This window comes from Stomoxys calcitrans, chromosome 4 (assembly GCF_963082655.1).
Source record: "Stomoxys calcitrans chromosome 4, idStoCalc2.1, whole genome shotgun sequence".
Classification (NCBI taxonomy): domain Eukaryota; kingdom Metazoa; phylum Arthropoda; class Insecta; order Diptera; family Muscidae; genus Stomoxys; species Stomoxys calcitrans.
Genome location: NC_081555.1, coordinates 94,354,581 through 94,369,915, shown reverse-complemented (window position 1 = coordinate 94,369,915; position 15,335 = coordinate 94,354,581). Strand labels below are relative to the sequence as shown.

The following is a 15,335-nucleotide window of genomic DNA, read 5'->3' as shown; positions in this document are numbered from 1 at the left end:
ATAAATGCGCTTGCTGTGACTCTAGAAGTGAAAATCGGACGATATATATATGTGAGAGCTATATCTAAATCTGAACCGATTTCCATAAAATTCATCAGTAATGTCGAGAATAAAGAAGCAATTCTTCCTGCAAAATTTCGAGAGAATCGATTAACACGTGACCATTTTATTGTATTATTACTGCAAATCGGACGAATATATATATGGGAGCTATATTTAAATCTGAAGCGATTTTTTCCAATTTCAATAGGCTTCGTCTCTAGGCCAAAAAACATGCCTGTACCAAATTTTACGACGATCGGATGAAAATTTCGACCTGTATTTTGTACACAAATTAACATGGACAGACAGACATACAGTAGTGGTATTATTGGGTTGCCCAAAAAGTAATTGCGGATTTTACATATAGTCGGCGTTGACAAATTTTTTCACAGCTTGTGACTCTGTAATTGCATTCTTTCTTCTGTCAGTTATCAGCTGTTACTTTTAGTTTGCTTTAGAAAAATAGTGTAAAAAAGTATATTTGATTAAAGTTCATTCTAATTTTTATTAAAAATGCATTTATTTTCTTTTAAAAAATCCGCAATTACTTTTTGGGCAACCCAATATAAGTCAAATCGGGAGATCCGTTTCCATGGGAGCTATATCAGTATATAGACAAACAGTACTTAGCCATGTTGATGAATTCACAACAGAACACTACATGCCACATTTCAGCCAAATCGGACAAAAATTCCGGCTTCCAGGGGATCAAGAAGGAAATCGGGAAACAGGTTTTTATGGGAGCTATATCAGGTTATAGACCGATTTTAACCGTACTTGGCACAGAAGTTAGAAGTCCCAACAGAATACTATATGGAAATTTTTAGCCAAATCGGACAAAAATTGTGGCTTCCAGGGGCTCAAGATGTCATATCGGGAGATCGGTTTGTATGACAGCTATATCAGGTTATAGACCGATTTTGACCGTACTTGGCACAGTTGTTGGAAGTAATTTTTATTTAAAAGAGGACGTCGTAAAAAATCTGATGTTTATTGGGGTGTGTATTACACGGCTCAAGGAATACAATGAGATTACCAGAGCGCCAAAACGTACCTCTTGGAAGCTTTTCTGCGAACAGGTCGATAGCGTTGATAACGCCGCCAAGATAAAAAAGTTGCTCTCAAAAATCCATTTCTACATTGAAACTTTAGTAGACGATATGGGAGTGAGAGCAGAGACATCGGAGGACATGTTGAGGTTTTTGATGAAATCCCATTTTCTGCACGTACGACGGGACTCACGGAGACATTGGTATCTTGGAATAATGGGTCGAAGGTTTATAATTACGGAATTTATGGTGAAGAAATATTTGGGGAGCTTCAAACCATTTAAGCCACCCGGATCTGATGGAATATTTCCGGCGCTACTACAGAAGGACATCCAGCGAACTGCTCAAATACAAACATTATGCCGATGTCAAGGGAAGCTCGGTGGAGACTGTCCTGCACGAGGTTGTGCATAAAAGAGAAATATCCTTCGATGCCAAAACTATCGGTATGCATTGACAGCGATGGGGCTTTTAACAATGTGCGGACCGACACACTGACCAGTACCGGGTGGACCCGGTCCTTAGAGACTGGATAAACCATATGCTAAAGAGCAGTTGAATAAATTGTGTGTCCCATAACCATAAGGCAGAAGCACAAGGCACTTCACAGGAGCCTCACCATTATCAGGCTGGAACCACAGTTCCAGGGGCTCCTGCCACACCTTTGGTAACAGATCAAAGTCTCCGGTGAGACTTCGTAGCTTTAAAAAGACTACTACCAGTTGATCCCCAGGCACTTCCGGACTGGTCACCTAGGAAAAGGAATCGCCCTAAGCCAACCTAACAGCCAGCATACACAAACAGGATATGGCAGCCCTCACAAACAGCATATGGCAGCCCTCACGGGCTTCGCCACACATATCAGCTCCAATATGGGACTCAACAATCAACGGGGCCACCCTCACGGATGGCCGATCACAACCAATCCCATGGCAGCCGGTTGTACATACCGGATTGACCCGATGAATTCCTTCATCAACAAGGGCTGCCGCCTCAGAGTACAACACACTGCTACAACAAAAACAACCGATCACAACAGCAAAAGCAACGGGAAACAACAAAGAGCAAACATTGCAGCAGCAACATGGGCAAGACAGGTGCCAGGTCATGTCATGCACAGCAAAAAATCACTCGGTGGAGCCAGTATAGCAACACCTCATAATGGGGAACTAGACTGTATTCATGCCTTCACTAAGTCTTGCCGTCTCTTAATAAATGGTACCCGGGAAAAAGTGGTCAGCTTTGCAACAGTCGTCTCGTCTTCAAGGGGCCTACTGACATCCCACACCGCCTCGCTAATCCCCTTCGCACCTAAAACTCTAATATGTGCATAGTACGGGCACTCCGTCAATACATCCCTCCAGTTCTCAGGTCGCCCACAGGGGCACAAATCAGTCGTGGACAAGTTTTTCTGATGCGGAAAGGCATTAAAGGAGTCATGTCCCGTCAGTACGTATGAAGCCCAGACGTAGTCCGAAGCCAAAGTCCGCGATGTCTTGTACGAAAGCAATTCCGTGCCACACAGGCGCTCCAAATAGACCATCATATGTACACCGAACAGCGCGAAGACAAAGACCCCAATCACTTTTCAAAACATGCTTAACCATTCCGGCTACTCCAGTCACCTTCTCTTTTACTCGATCCAAAGGGACCAGGAAATCCATTCTCTCCGAAACAGTCACTCCTAGATATTTTACGAGCGCTACGTTTCTTATGGTAGCTTCGCCAGATTGAATTGAGCGTGGACGATTCCGCGACAAGATGCCCTTAATCTATATTTTCACAGTTTTGTCCTCCACGAGCAATGCGCATGGCCAGCTCACAGCGAGCTTCCAGCGCAAGTCGGGAATCTCCCTCAACCAGGATGACCAGGTCATCCGCATATGCACTGATTCGTTCAAGGACAGTCGCCACACAGGAGCTCCATAAGTTTGCTTACGCAACTTATGAAGCGCTTGTGTGCCAAATAAACCACCAAGAGGAATTTCGGAGACATCATTAACGCAGCAGCAGCTAGCATTATACCAGTCGGTCGAATACCCCACATGCGGCTCAATATTCCGGTGCAGGCAGTGGTACTCACAGACGAGCGTGATGGGATTCGTTGTACGGATCCCACTAACCCCAGAATCAACGAGCTGAATCTGGAAACAAACAGGATAATCAACGAACAAAGGCGGAATTTGTGGTTGGAACACAGTCGCAGCATTTTCGGGTCGCACAGGCGCTCCATAAGTTTGCTTGCGCAACTTTTGGAGCGCCTGTGTGGCAAATAGACCACCATATATGGGTCGCACAGCGCGACGACTAAGATCCCAATCACTTCTCAGAACACGTTTAACCGTTCCGGCTATTCCAGTCCATGTTCTCCTTCACCCGATCCAAGTGGACCAATTAACCCATTCTCTCTGAAACAGTCACTCCCAGATATTTTACGAGCGCTCTGTTCCTGATGCTAACTTCGCTAGATCGAATCGCGGGTGGACGATTCCGCGACAAGATGCTTGCGAGCAACATTGTCAAGGATTTGTCCTCTGCGACATCAACAACAATACGATCGCTCCATTCGCGCACATTGCCCATGACCAGATGATTGCGAGTTTCCAGCGCAAGTCTGGAATCTCCTTCAACAAGGATGAGCAGGTCATCCGCATATGTACTGAGAGAGTTTGCTAGCGCAACTTATGGAGCGCCTGTGTGGCAAATAGACCACCATATATGGATCGAACAGCGCGGCGACTAAGATCCCAATCACTTCTCAGAACACGGTTAACCGTTCCGGCTATTCCAGTCATGTTCTCCTTCACCCGATCCAAGTGGATCAATTAACCCATTCTCTCTGAAACAGTCTTCCAGATGTTTTACGAGCACTCTGTTCCTGATGCTAACTTCGCCAGATCGAATCGTGGATGGTCGATTCCGCGACAAAATGCCCTCAAGCAATATTGTCAAGTTTTTGTCCACCGTGACATCAACAACAATACGATCGCTCCATTCGCGCACATTGCCCATAAACAGCTGATTGCGAGTTTCCAGCGCAAGTCTGGAATCTCCTTCAACCAGAATGAGCAGGTCATCGCATATGTACTGATTTTGAAGGACTTAGCGATAAGTCCCAACAGTGGATCCATTATAAGATTCCATACCGTATCGCTAGCACCAACCACGCAAGCTTTTCTATCACAGCAGTAACTACGCCAAAGAGAAAGTTCCCGACAACCTATTTCGCCTAATCTTGTGAGTACACTACGCCGTGAAAAGTGATTACCTTGCACGCGCCTTTGAAATCGACAATATGCCAAGGACATATAAGGCGCTCGACTCTCTCAGACAGCTTGGTCAAATATTTGATTAATCTAAACGAATCTTTGGCTCATTCGCATCAAGCCTCCCAATAAACCAGACAGCAATGAGCCTTTTATTATTCCAAGCCATCGAAGAGCGTATTAGTCCGCCAGAGAAAGCCGATGGCCCAGACAAATTATAGGCATGAGAAGATAAAATAGATTCGGCCTTGTCCTTAAGACTCGAACTAGAGCAGTCGTTTGTCAGCTAATGGAACCTGGAAGAGCCGCTCCATCAGTCGAGTTCTTACTACCTGACAACATGCTACGGCCTTTATGAAAAACCGATGTTTCTTTAATAAGTGAACAAATTTATCATTCCCCGAAACTTTTGCTCTTTTGTTTTGTTTTTTGTTTAATGCCCATTTGTGAATTCTTGACTAGCAAAGTATTGATTAATTTTCGGCATTCTTCTTTCACCTTTCTCATCTTTGTTTTTTTTTTTAATATTTTCAGAAAAGTGGACAACGCATGAAGTGCTCGGCATGCCAATTAATTGCGCATCAAAATTGCATTCCATTAGTCAATGAAAAGACTTCATTAGCTTGTAAGCCAACGTATCGCGATGTCGGTGTCCGACAATACAGGGAACAATCGGTGACCCACCATCATTGGGTCCATCGTAAAATGGAAAAAGGCAAATGCAAACAATGTGGCAAGGTAAGTGTTGTAAGACTATATGTATGTGTGGTATGCCTTAGTGATTACAAACGAACATAATTTACCTATGACAAATTGCAAATGTGCAAACAAAGAAAAATTAAAATGATTGTTCTTTTGCCTCAAATGTAAACTTGACGTAAAATTATTGAATGAAATTAATTTTAAAATTTTTCTTTAAAAAAAAAATTGGCAAAATTTTCTATAGCAACAAAATTTTGACGATATTCTCTATAAATCCGGATTGACCCGATGGAATCCTTCATCGACAAGGGCTACCGACTCAGTGTACGTGTTCGTCTTTTTTTTGTCATGGGAGAGACACATCCCGGGGTGCCTTCTCCGCACGCTTCTGGTCCGTGACGGGATTGAAAAGAACCCCGGATTTTAACTCGGTTTGGTTAGAACCGCCTCCATCATTGGTCGTTGTCGGTGAGGTGTAACCGATTTTGATCTGGCCTTATGCCACTACGGGAGTATAGTCACACTGAATATGTTGCAAGGTGCTGTGCGAACATAGACAGCAGTGGGTCACAAGCGTCGTCGTCGTCGCCTTCTGCGTCCTCGTCGTCAGACTATGTGACCCCCCGACTCCTACCGTGCGGCAATATACGCAACAGTAGCATCCCAGACCCAATATTGCCAGACCAGTGCCGGGAAGTGTATCATTTTTGCTATTGAATTGCAACGGTCTCCGCTCCAGGAGACAAAGCTGACCAACACCTACAGCTTGCACAGTTGTCACGGCTACAATGCAATGTGCTACGTAGGGATCGCTTAAGGAATAGAGGTGGGGCATTGACCTTCGTGATACACCATTCCAGTACAGACCCATCTCGCCTGCGTCTGACGCTAGTGACCTCTACATGGAGTGCATGGGGATAGCAGTCAGGTCCGGTACTGCCGAGATAGAGCTTTACAAAGTGTACATAACGCCGGTTGGTGGCTGTGTCCCAACCAGCCTTTCAATCCCGACTTAAATGGGCCACTATCTGGCCATAATCGCCTGGTTCTAGGAGACTTAAATGCTAAGTACATTTCATGGTTTCCTTCCCTAGGTAACAACCAGCGGGGCATAGCTTTGGCAGATTAGCAGATTGAAGGATCCACGTTTTGCACGGTGAATGAGGATGCCCCCATTAGAATTACGAGGAGGTGTAGCAGCTCGCCAGACATTTCCATTGCATCCCCTGATCTCCTGAGTGACGTATCCTGGCAAGCCGTCATTTCTTTGGAATCAGACCACCTTCCCATAATTTTCTCCAATGACCGACCTCCGGAATTCATAACCTCTGGACGCCGGACGTTAATCAATCACAAGAAGGCCAATTGGGCTGGCTTCAGAGTGTACACTAATAGCCGCATCAGTGAACTGACAACCCCCTCAGATGTGCCCACCCCAAAGTATACCCCAAGTGCGCCCCAATTTCCCGGCAGTGGTACTCGCAGACACTATACAAGACACTGATACTACCCGTGTTGTTATATGGCCCTGAAGCATGGGTACTTGTGAAAGCAGATGAGGCAGTACTTGGAGTATTTGAGAGAAAGATTCTTCGTAAAATATATGGACCAGTTTGCGTTAATGGAGAATATAGGCGACGTTAGCATAGTTACACGCATCAAAATACAACGGCTGCGTTGGCTAGGTTATGTTGTTAGAATGAATGAAGAAGCTCCAGCAAAGAAGTCTTTTGAAGGCAAACACGATGGTACACACAAACCGGGAAGACCAAAGGCCCGATGGAAAGATCAAGTGGTGGGAGACACCTCGAAACTTGGTGTCAGAGATTTTAGAATGAGCGCAGAAGATCGAGGCGCTTGGAACGCTATTCTACGTTCGGCTAGTGGAACAAATATTCTGTCATAGTCAATTAAAGTAAGTAAGTAAGGTACTTGCAGACGAGCGTGAACGGACCCCACTAACCCCAGAATCTCCGAGCTGAATGTTGAAATAAACTGGGTAGTCAACGAACATAAGCGGAATTTGTGGTTGAAGCGCTTGGAGCAATGTAAATTAGGCAACGGTTTTAGGCAAGCTGTGGTCTACTGTTAAGGCACTCTCGACCACCGATAGATGGGATGACAGGACCTCAGTCACTTTTGGCGAAGTAACCGTGACTGATCCGAAGAGAAACGCCAGGTTGTTCAACCGTCGATTTCCATCCCGAGAGTGGCAGCGCAAGGAGGAGCACCATCCGCCATATTCGTGGTCTCCCAGTCGATGGACAGCCATCACAATTTACCGTGGGCGAAGTTATGAATGTCATCCGAGGCGCTAAATCTTCCAAGGCTTTAGGCCCCGACGGAATTTCTACACTAATGCTGAAGAATCTGGATCAAACTGGAGTTGAGCACCTTACTACTGTCCTCAACCTGTCTTTAAACATTTTTATAAAACCCTATGTCTGGAAAATTGGCAGAGTGATCCCGCTACGAACTCAGAGATCGCACTCTACGAGTCGTTTTAGATGGGTTTTCATCCAATGAATATAAATTGACCGCAGGTGTACCCCCGGGGCTCTGTTCTTTCTCCTGCTCTTTTTCTTAATTTCATCAACGATCTGTTGAGTCAGACATCGAATCCGATCTACTCATTTGCGGATGACAGTAATCTCTGTCATTCGACCATAGTCTTCGAGAGATTGAGGACAAAAGACGGGTTAAGGACGATACACTCTACCAGGATTTGCTGGCCATTTCTGAGTGGGGCCAAATGAATCGAGAAGATTTTAATGAACTGAAGACCCAGCGCTGTTTGATGTCATACAATCGATTCCCTGACCCATTACGATCATCTTTGTCTATTAACGGTATAGATGGTGAGCAATCAGAAACTCTTGATGTTCTGGGCATGAAAATAGAAAGTGATGTCCGTTGGGCTAAACATGTATTTGAAGTGTCGAAAGAAGCATTCAAGTGCTCAAGCTTCCTTAAACGATGCACGAATTACTTCACTCCTTCTCATCTTCTTAACATCCATACCACTTTCATAAAGCCGAAAATGGAGTACAACTCACATGGGTATGGGTTGGAGCTTCAAAATCATCCCAAGAGCTACTGGGAGGGGGGATGGCGTTGATTGGAGACAGTGGGGTATTCAACTCTATTGTGCCCTTGAACATCGTCATTATGTGAGTTGTTTGGCGCTGTTCTATCGGTACTTTCATGGTGTGTGTTCATCTGATATTCGTCTTCTTATTCCTGATGCAAGGATGTTTGTCAGGGATACTGGACGTTCCAGGAACTCACACCCCTTTGAAATTGATTGGCCAGCGGATCGCACAATGCATTATAGAGAGAATTCTTATTTCGCCCGAACCATTCGTATGTGAAATCGATTTCCGGCTAATGTTTTTCCCATCCACTATGACATCTATGAATTCTTTTTATGTATTTTCCTTGTCCTTGTCTATGAAATTCAAATATCAAACATATTTCTGTGAAATTCAAAACAATTTTATACTCTATTGGAATTTTTCCCATTTATCTAATTTATTTTTAATTAAAAAAAATTTGTAATTTAATACCGAAAAAAAAAATATTGACTTGTGGCCCATGGGGGGATCGAACCCGCGACCTTCGCGTTATTAGCACGACGCTCTAACCAACTGAGCTAATGGGCCAGTTGTGTTGCTTAGAGCAAATCGATACCAGCACCTCTGCGCATGAAACATCCAAGACACACACCCAAATGCCTGCCTTCCACAAAAGTGTGACGGGTAATTGGAGGGTATTCACTTCAGCTGTCTATTTATAGCACAGACACATTTTATAGCTTGTCAAAACTGGCAGTAGGAGTGTGACAAGAAAATCAATGGCTAGCAGACGAAAAGACTGACAACACATTCGCACAAACATCGAAGCGTATAAAAATAAACTGGCACGGAAGGGCTTATGGATGATGACGAGTGATTGTTTATTTTGAAAAGCAAAATAAAATAAGCATCTTTTTGTCTTCGCAATAAGTATGGAATAATAATAAAATTTTGCAAAGAAAGCCAGGCGATGAATAATGAATGAATGTGGATGGCAGAGTAGCCAAGCCTATCAAAAAAAAAAGAGAAAACAAGCATTTAAGGCAAAATATTGGTTTGCCCAAAAAGTAATTGCGGATTTTTTAAAAGAAAGTAAATGCATTTTTATTAAAACTTAGAATGAACTTTAATCAAATATACTTTTTTTACACTTTTTTTCTAAAGCAAGCTAAAAGTAACAGCTGATAACTGACAGAAGAAATAATGCAATTACAGAGTCACAAGCTGTGAAAGAATTTGTCAACGCCGACTATATGAAAAATCCGCAATTACTTTTTAGGCATTAAAGTTCATTCTAAGTTTTATTAAAAATGCATATACTTTCTTTTAAAAAATCCGCAATTACTTTTTGGGCAACCCAATAGTTGCTGGCGTTCGATAAGAGGTCGATAAGTACTTTAACAGGGGTCATAACCGGATACTGTGCCATAGGCCGCATGGCGGCGCGCATGGGGATACCGCACAATGACTTCTGTAGGTGTTGCCTCGATGAAGATGAGGAGGAGACTTGCTTTGTTGCTGTCCCGATCTGCGGAGACATAGGCTTACTTTTCTGGGGAGCCGTTTCTTCTGTGATCTGGGCGAACGTACCTCTGGTATCTCTGCTGAGATTTGTTGAGGGAACAGTATGGTTCCGAAGGGGTAGGTCCGTGCTTGCGTAGCGAAGGGCGGTTCTTCACCTCCCGCTCCGGTTTTCTCCACTCCTCCTGTCTTTTGTCTTTTTCATTTTATTCGTGTATAACCTTTAGTACGAGGTCTCACATTTTCCTCCCTTTCTCTCTCTAGGGTACCACAATGGGCCCAACTGGCCTCCGAGTGAACTCACCTTTGGTGGGCGACCCATTCAACCTAACCTAACCTAGCTGAACTTTGGCATGAGGGATTTTGTTATGACTTCCAACAATTGTGCAAAGTGTGGTTTAAATCGGTTTATAACCTGATATAGCTCCCATATAAATCTATCTGGTATCTTGATTTCTTAAGTCCCTAGAGGGCGCAATTCTTATCCGATTTGGCTAAAATTTTGCATGAAGTGATTTGTTATAACTTCCAGCAACTATGCAAAGTATGCTTCAAATTGGTTCATAACCCGATATAGATGCCATATAAACCTAACTGGGATCTTGACTACCTCAGCCACTAGAGGGCGCAATTCTTATCCGATTTGGCTAAAATTTTGCATGAAGTGTTTTGTTAAGACTTCCAACAACTGTGCAAAGTATGCTTCAAATCGGTTCATAACCTGATTTAGCTCCCATATAAACCTATCTGGGATCTTGACTACTTCAGCCACTAGAGGGCACAATTCTTATCCGATTTGGCTGAAATTTGGCACAAAGTGTTTTGTTATAACTTCCAACAACTGTGCTAAGTATGGTTCAAACCGGTCTATCAACTTAAACTTCAAATTCATAGTCAAGGTGTACTTGTATCCCAATTTTGAGAGCTTTAGTTCATTTCGTTAGGAAAGTACCATTTGGTACTTTTGAGTACCTAAACATACGAATAAAATATATCTTCTATTTCTTCAAGGTACCAATAACACCACAATTAGTACATTTTCTTCCACATGTCGTATGTTTGTCAAGACTGCGGTAATGTCAGTCAATAAGCTTTTTCGTACTATTTTGCACTTTTGGTACCAAAACGTACGAATTTTGAGGGATCATTTAGTCACCCATCATATATTTCCTTCTTTTACATACATGCCAAATTTGAGACCTCTAGCTCCATCTGTAAAGAAAGTACCAAATGGTACCAAAATGTCGAGTTGTGAATAGGTTATTTAATCACCTACCCTATTTTCTCCAGTTGTACCCGCATGCTAAATTTTAGATCTGTAGCTCCATTGGTAAAGAAAATAGTACCAATTTTTTACCAATATGTACGAATTTTGAATAGACCATTTAGTAACCCATCATATATTTCTTAGTTGTTCCCACATGCCAAATTTCAGACCTCTTGCTCAATCTATGAAAAACGTACCAAATGGTACCAATTTTAGTACTAAAATGTGCAAATGGTGAATATATCATTTAGCCTCCCATCATGTAGCTCTTAGTTGTACCTACTTGACAAATTTCAGACCTCTAGCTCCATCTGAACAGAAAGTACCAAATGGTACCAAAAGGTACTATTTTTTTCAAAGAACATTTAGTAGACTTTCATATATTTCTTAGTTGTATCTACATGCCAAATTTCAGACTTTAAGCTCCATCTGAACAACAAGTACAAAATGGTACGAATTTTGGTAACAAAATGTACGGAATTTGAATAGATCATTTAGTCATCCATCATTTATTTCTTAGTTGTACCCACATGCCATATTTCGGACCTCAAGCTCCATCAATAAATAAAGTACCAAAAAGTACCCATTTTGGTACCGAAATGTTCGAATGTGAAAAAACCATTTAGTCGCCCATCAAATAATCCTAAGTCTTACCCATGTGCCAAATTTCAGACCACTAGCTTTATCTGCACAGAAAGTACCAAATGGTACCAATATTGGTGTCAAAATGTAAGAATTGTAAAAAGATCACAGTCACTCATTATGTTTTTCCTAGTTGTACATGCATGTCAAATTTCAGATCTCCAGCTCCACCTGTAAAAAAAGGACCAAATGGTACCAATTTTGGTACCAAAATATGCGAATTTTGAACAGATCACTTAGTTACCCATCATATATTTAGTAGTACCTATGTGCCAAATTTCAGACCTCTACCTCCATCTGAAATGAAAGTACTAAATGGTAACACTTGCGGTACTAAATGTACGTTTTCTCCTGTTACCAGTACTATTTTTCTATTTTTTTTTTTGTTTTTTCTTTTTACCCTCATCCTTTTCACCAGATGCCTTTTAAGTCAAAATTCTACCTCTATCCATCCGCCCTGTACAAAGTTCAGCCATTTCGTACCTTTTTGGTACTTTTTTTAGTACTTAAATATAAAAATTTCTAAAAAAAATCTTCACCCAACTAAGGTTGCCATAGTGTACCTAAGTTCCAAAATTCTGAGCTTAGTTCAAGTTACAAAGAAAGTACCACAAAGTACCAATAGCGGTACTAAACGTACTATTTCTCCCATTTCCGGTACGATTTTGAGAAATTTTTGTCACCAAATCTTTGAGACGTTCCTTAATTTGAGCTCAAGAACATAACTCTAGCCCTTTCCGTTCGCGCTGGGAAAATATGTACCATTTCGTACTTTTTGGTACTTTTTAGTACCTAAACGTACGAATATTACAAAATCCAATCTTATCCCGTGCAAAAATATCTCCCAAAAAAGATGGTTTATGAGCTCTCATGTAAAATATGTAAATGGTACCCAAACTAAATTTGAGGCACAGAACAAGTCTTGGAGACCTAGTGTGAGAGAGAGATACACCCAAAACCACCCAAGGGACACGTGGACAATATGATACTCAAATGAAAAGTATTTGAGAATAGATTTTACACAAATTAGGTAAAGTCAAAAGATTTAGTCACATCCCAAGGGGACACGTGCTCCACAATACACCACATTCCAGAAAGCTAACCTAATACTCTAGTCACAACAAATATCATTTCCTAGAAAACCAACTACAAATAGAAAGTATTTGTCAAGGGGAAGCATAATGGACGTATGCAGAAAACAGCCGCTCACCTACAGCTTAATTTCTATTAAAATCTATAAACCTTACAAATGACCCTCCCCTGTGACAGTGAAGATGCTTTAATATACACACACCAGTATGTGTGTGTTTTTCCCTATGCGGTCTTAAATGCAGGATTTGTATGCATGCCAACACTGACAGCATCTAAAATCCGATAAAATACCTGAATAATGCTGCTGCTGTGTTTAAGAGCATCAGAGAATGCGAAACTCTTTGCGAATGCATTATCGAGAATATTTTACGATAATGGGAGAATATAGCGAATATGTAGTTGATATGTAGAATATCCCGGCAGACCCAACGTCTATCATGACATTGTTATAACAAAGAAAAATGTGATGTGACCAAACATTGGAGCATCAATGTCTGAAGAGACCTTGTTGGTCATCGAAGACAAATTTTGGAGAAATTTTGGAATATTGTCATTAATGAATATGTGAGGGACACTGTCATCTATATATTCACCGATGACATGTTCGTTCACAATGTCGCTTAAAATGTCATGCATGATTTTCGCGACAACTATATGTCAATGTCATCAATGATTTGTAAGGGCTGTCGGCTATATGTGTTCAGCGGTTTAACAAGGTCATGCACCCTTTTTTTAAGACGTCTTTACGACGCAGCCTGCTGTTTGAATGGAGGAAAAAACAATCAAAACAAAGTATGAGGCAGCCACTGTGGCTATGAGACTTAAGGCGATGGGAGAATGGATAGGAGCAGGTGCAATAATCGAGGCGACGATAGGAAACCTGTAGGGAATGGAAGAGCTTTCCAATCGGATACCAAAGCTGACACTTGAGGTCGAGTGCGAGGCACTGCTGCCATCGGTACAGTCTTATTAACGCGAGGACGTCGAGTGTGATCATCTTTACGGACAGTAAACTGGCTTTCGGTATGGTTTCGAACACTCTTGGAGTGTAAGAATGAGATTAACGCCTTCTCTGAGGATGGTACGCTCCGCATCGCTTGGGTGCCGGATCATAGCGGAGTAAGAGCGATTAAAAAAAACAGACGATTTGGCAGTGATGGTCAGAGCACTGATTGGTTAAACCGAAGAAACTGTCGATAGGACGACGAAAATCCTATGATGATATTCGGATCGTGAGACGACAATACTATTACTGAAATGAAGTAAGAAGGTCAGTATAGCTGCCGGTATCATAACGGTACACTCAGCTTGAACAAAGATAGCAAGTGTTAGCATATATAGGGCATGTGGGGAAGATGATGAGAAGTTGAAGCATTTCCTATGCCATTGCCTGGCTTTCACGGCTGACAGCACCGGTACTTAGGTGTGGAAAAATTGAAATTTTGCACACATACTTCTTGGGCCAAATCGGTCCATGTTATGATACAGCTGCTATATAAAACGATCTCCCGATTTGACGTTTTGATCTTCTAGATGGCGCATTTCTTCTCCGATTTATACAAGGTGTTCTGCGCCAAGTATGGTCCAAATCGGTTCATAACCTGATAAAGCTGCCATATAAGCCGATCTTGGATCTTGACTTCTTGACCCTCTAGAGGGCACAATTGTCCGTCCGATTTGGCTGAAATTTTGTACAAGGTGTTTTGTTTTTACTTCCAACAACTGTGCTTAGAATGACTCAAATCAGTTCATAATCTGATATAAGTGTCATATAAACCGATTGAGCCTCTAGATGGCGCAATTACCACCCGATTTGGCTGAAATATTCCACGTAAAGTTTTGCAATGATTTCGAACAGCCTTGCCAAGCATGGTTTAGATCGGTCCTTAACATGATAAAGTTCCCATATAAACCGATCGGCCGATTTGAATTATTGACCCTCTAAAAGGCGCAATTATTATCCGAAGTGCAGTCTGTTTCAAGCAGAGATCCTTGCAATTAAGGAAGTGGTGAGATGGCTAAGATATAAGGTCATAACGAAAGGCTTCGGGTTAACCAAGTTTATTGACCGCAGTCCTCTGGCCTTCACCGCCAAATCGTCTGCCCTTTCATTCCCACTTACTCCGTTATGGCCCGGCAACCAAACGATGCGGATCATGCCATCCTCAGAGAAGGCGTCAATCTCCCTCTAACACTGCAAGACAGTTCGTGACCTTACCATCCTGGTTGCTATTGCACTTATGGACATTTTGCTGTTCGTAAAGATGTTCACACTTAATGACTTTCGCATTCCGTGATCGCCCGGATCTCCGCTTGTAGGACCGTATTATGGTCAGGCAGTCTAAAACAGTACTCAGTCCCTGGGTTCTCAATGTAGACCCCCAGGCCCACGCTGTCCTCGAGCTTTGATCCATCCGTGTAACATTATCTTCCAGATGACAATACTAGGGTTCCGTAAATCCAAGATTGTGCCGTTGGTAGCAGTGCCTCGCACTCCACCTCAAGCGTGGTCTCAGGTATCCGATCGGAAACCTCCTCTCTTTCTTCCAGGTTTCCTATCGTCGCCTCGATTATACCACGATGGTATGACCTGCTCCCATCCTCAATCCATTCTCCCATTGCCTTAAGTCTCATAGCCGCAGTGGCTGCCTCACACTTAATCTGTATGTCAATGGGCCGG

General features: G+C 42.5%; 1 protein-coding gene and 1 non-coding gene across 2 annotated transcripts in view; one reads left to right on the top strand and one right to left on the bottom strand.

Moving 5' to 3' along the window:
- The window catches only part of LOC106092427 (eye-specific diacylglycerol kinase), a 92,503-nt gene that overhangs the window by 20,586 nt on the left and 56,582 nt on the right, over nucleotides 1-15,335 (top strand). The window contains exon 3 of the mRNA XM_059366881.1: nucleotides 4,892-5,095. Coding sequence (XP_059222864.1) covers nucleotides 4,892-5,095 — 204 coding nt within the window. The remainder of the gene's footprint in view (nucleotides 1-4,891; nucleotides 5,096-15,335) is intronic.
- Trnai-aau (transfer RNA isoleucine (anticodon AAU)) lies at nucleotides 8,648-8,721 on the bottom strand. The gene has a single exon. It is a non-coding gene; the product is annotated as a tRNA-Ile (tRNA).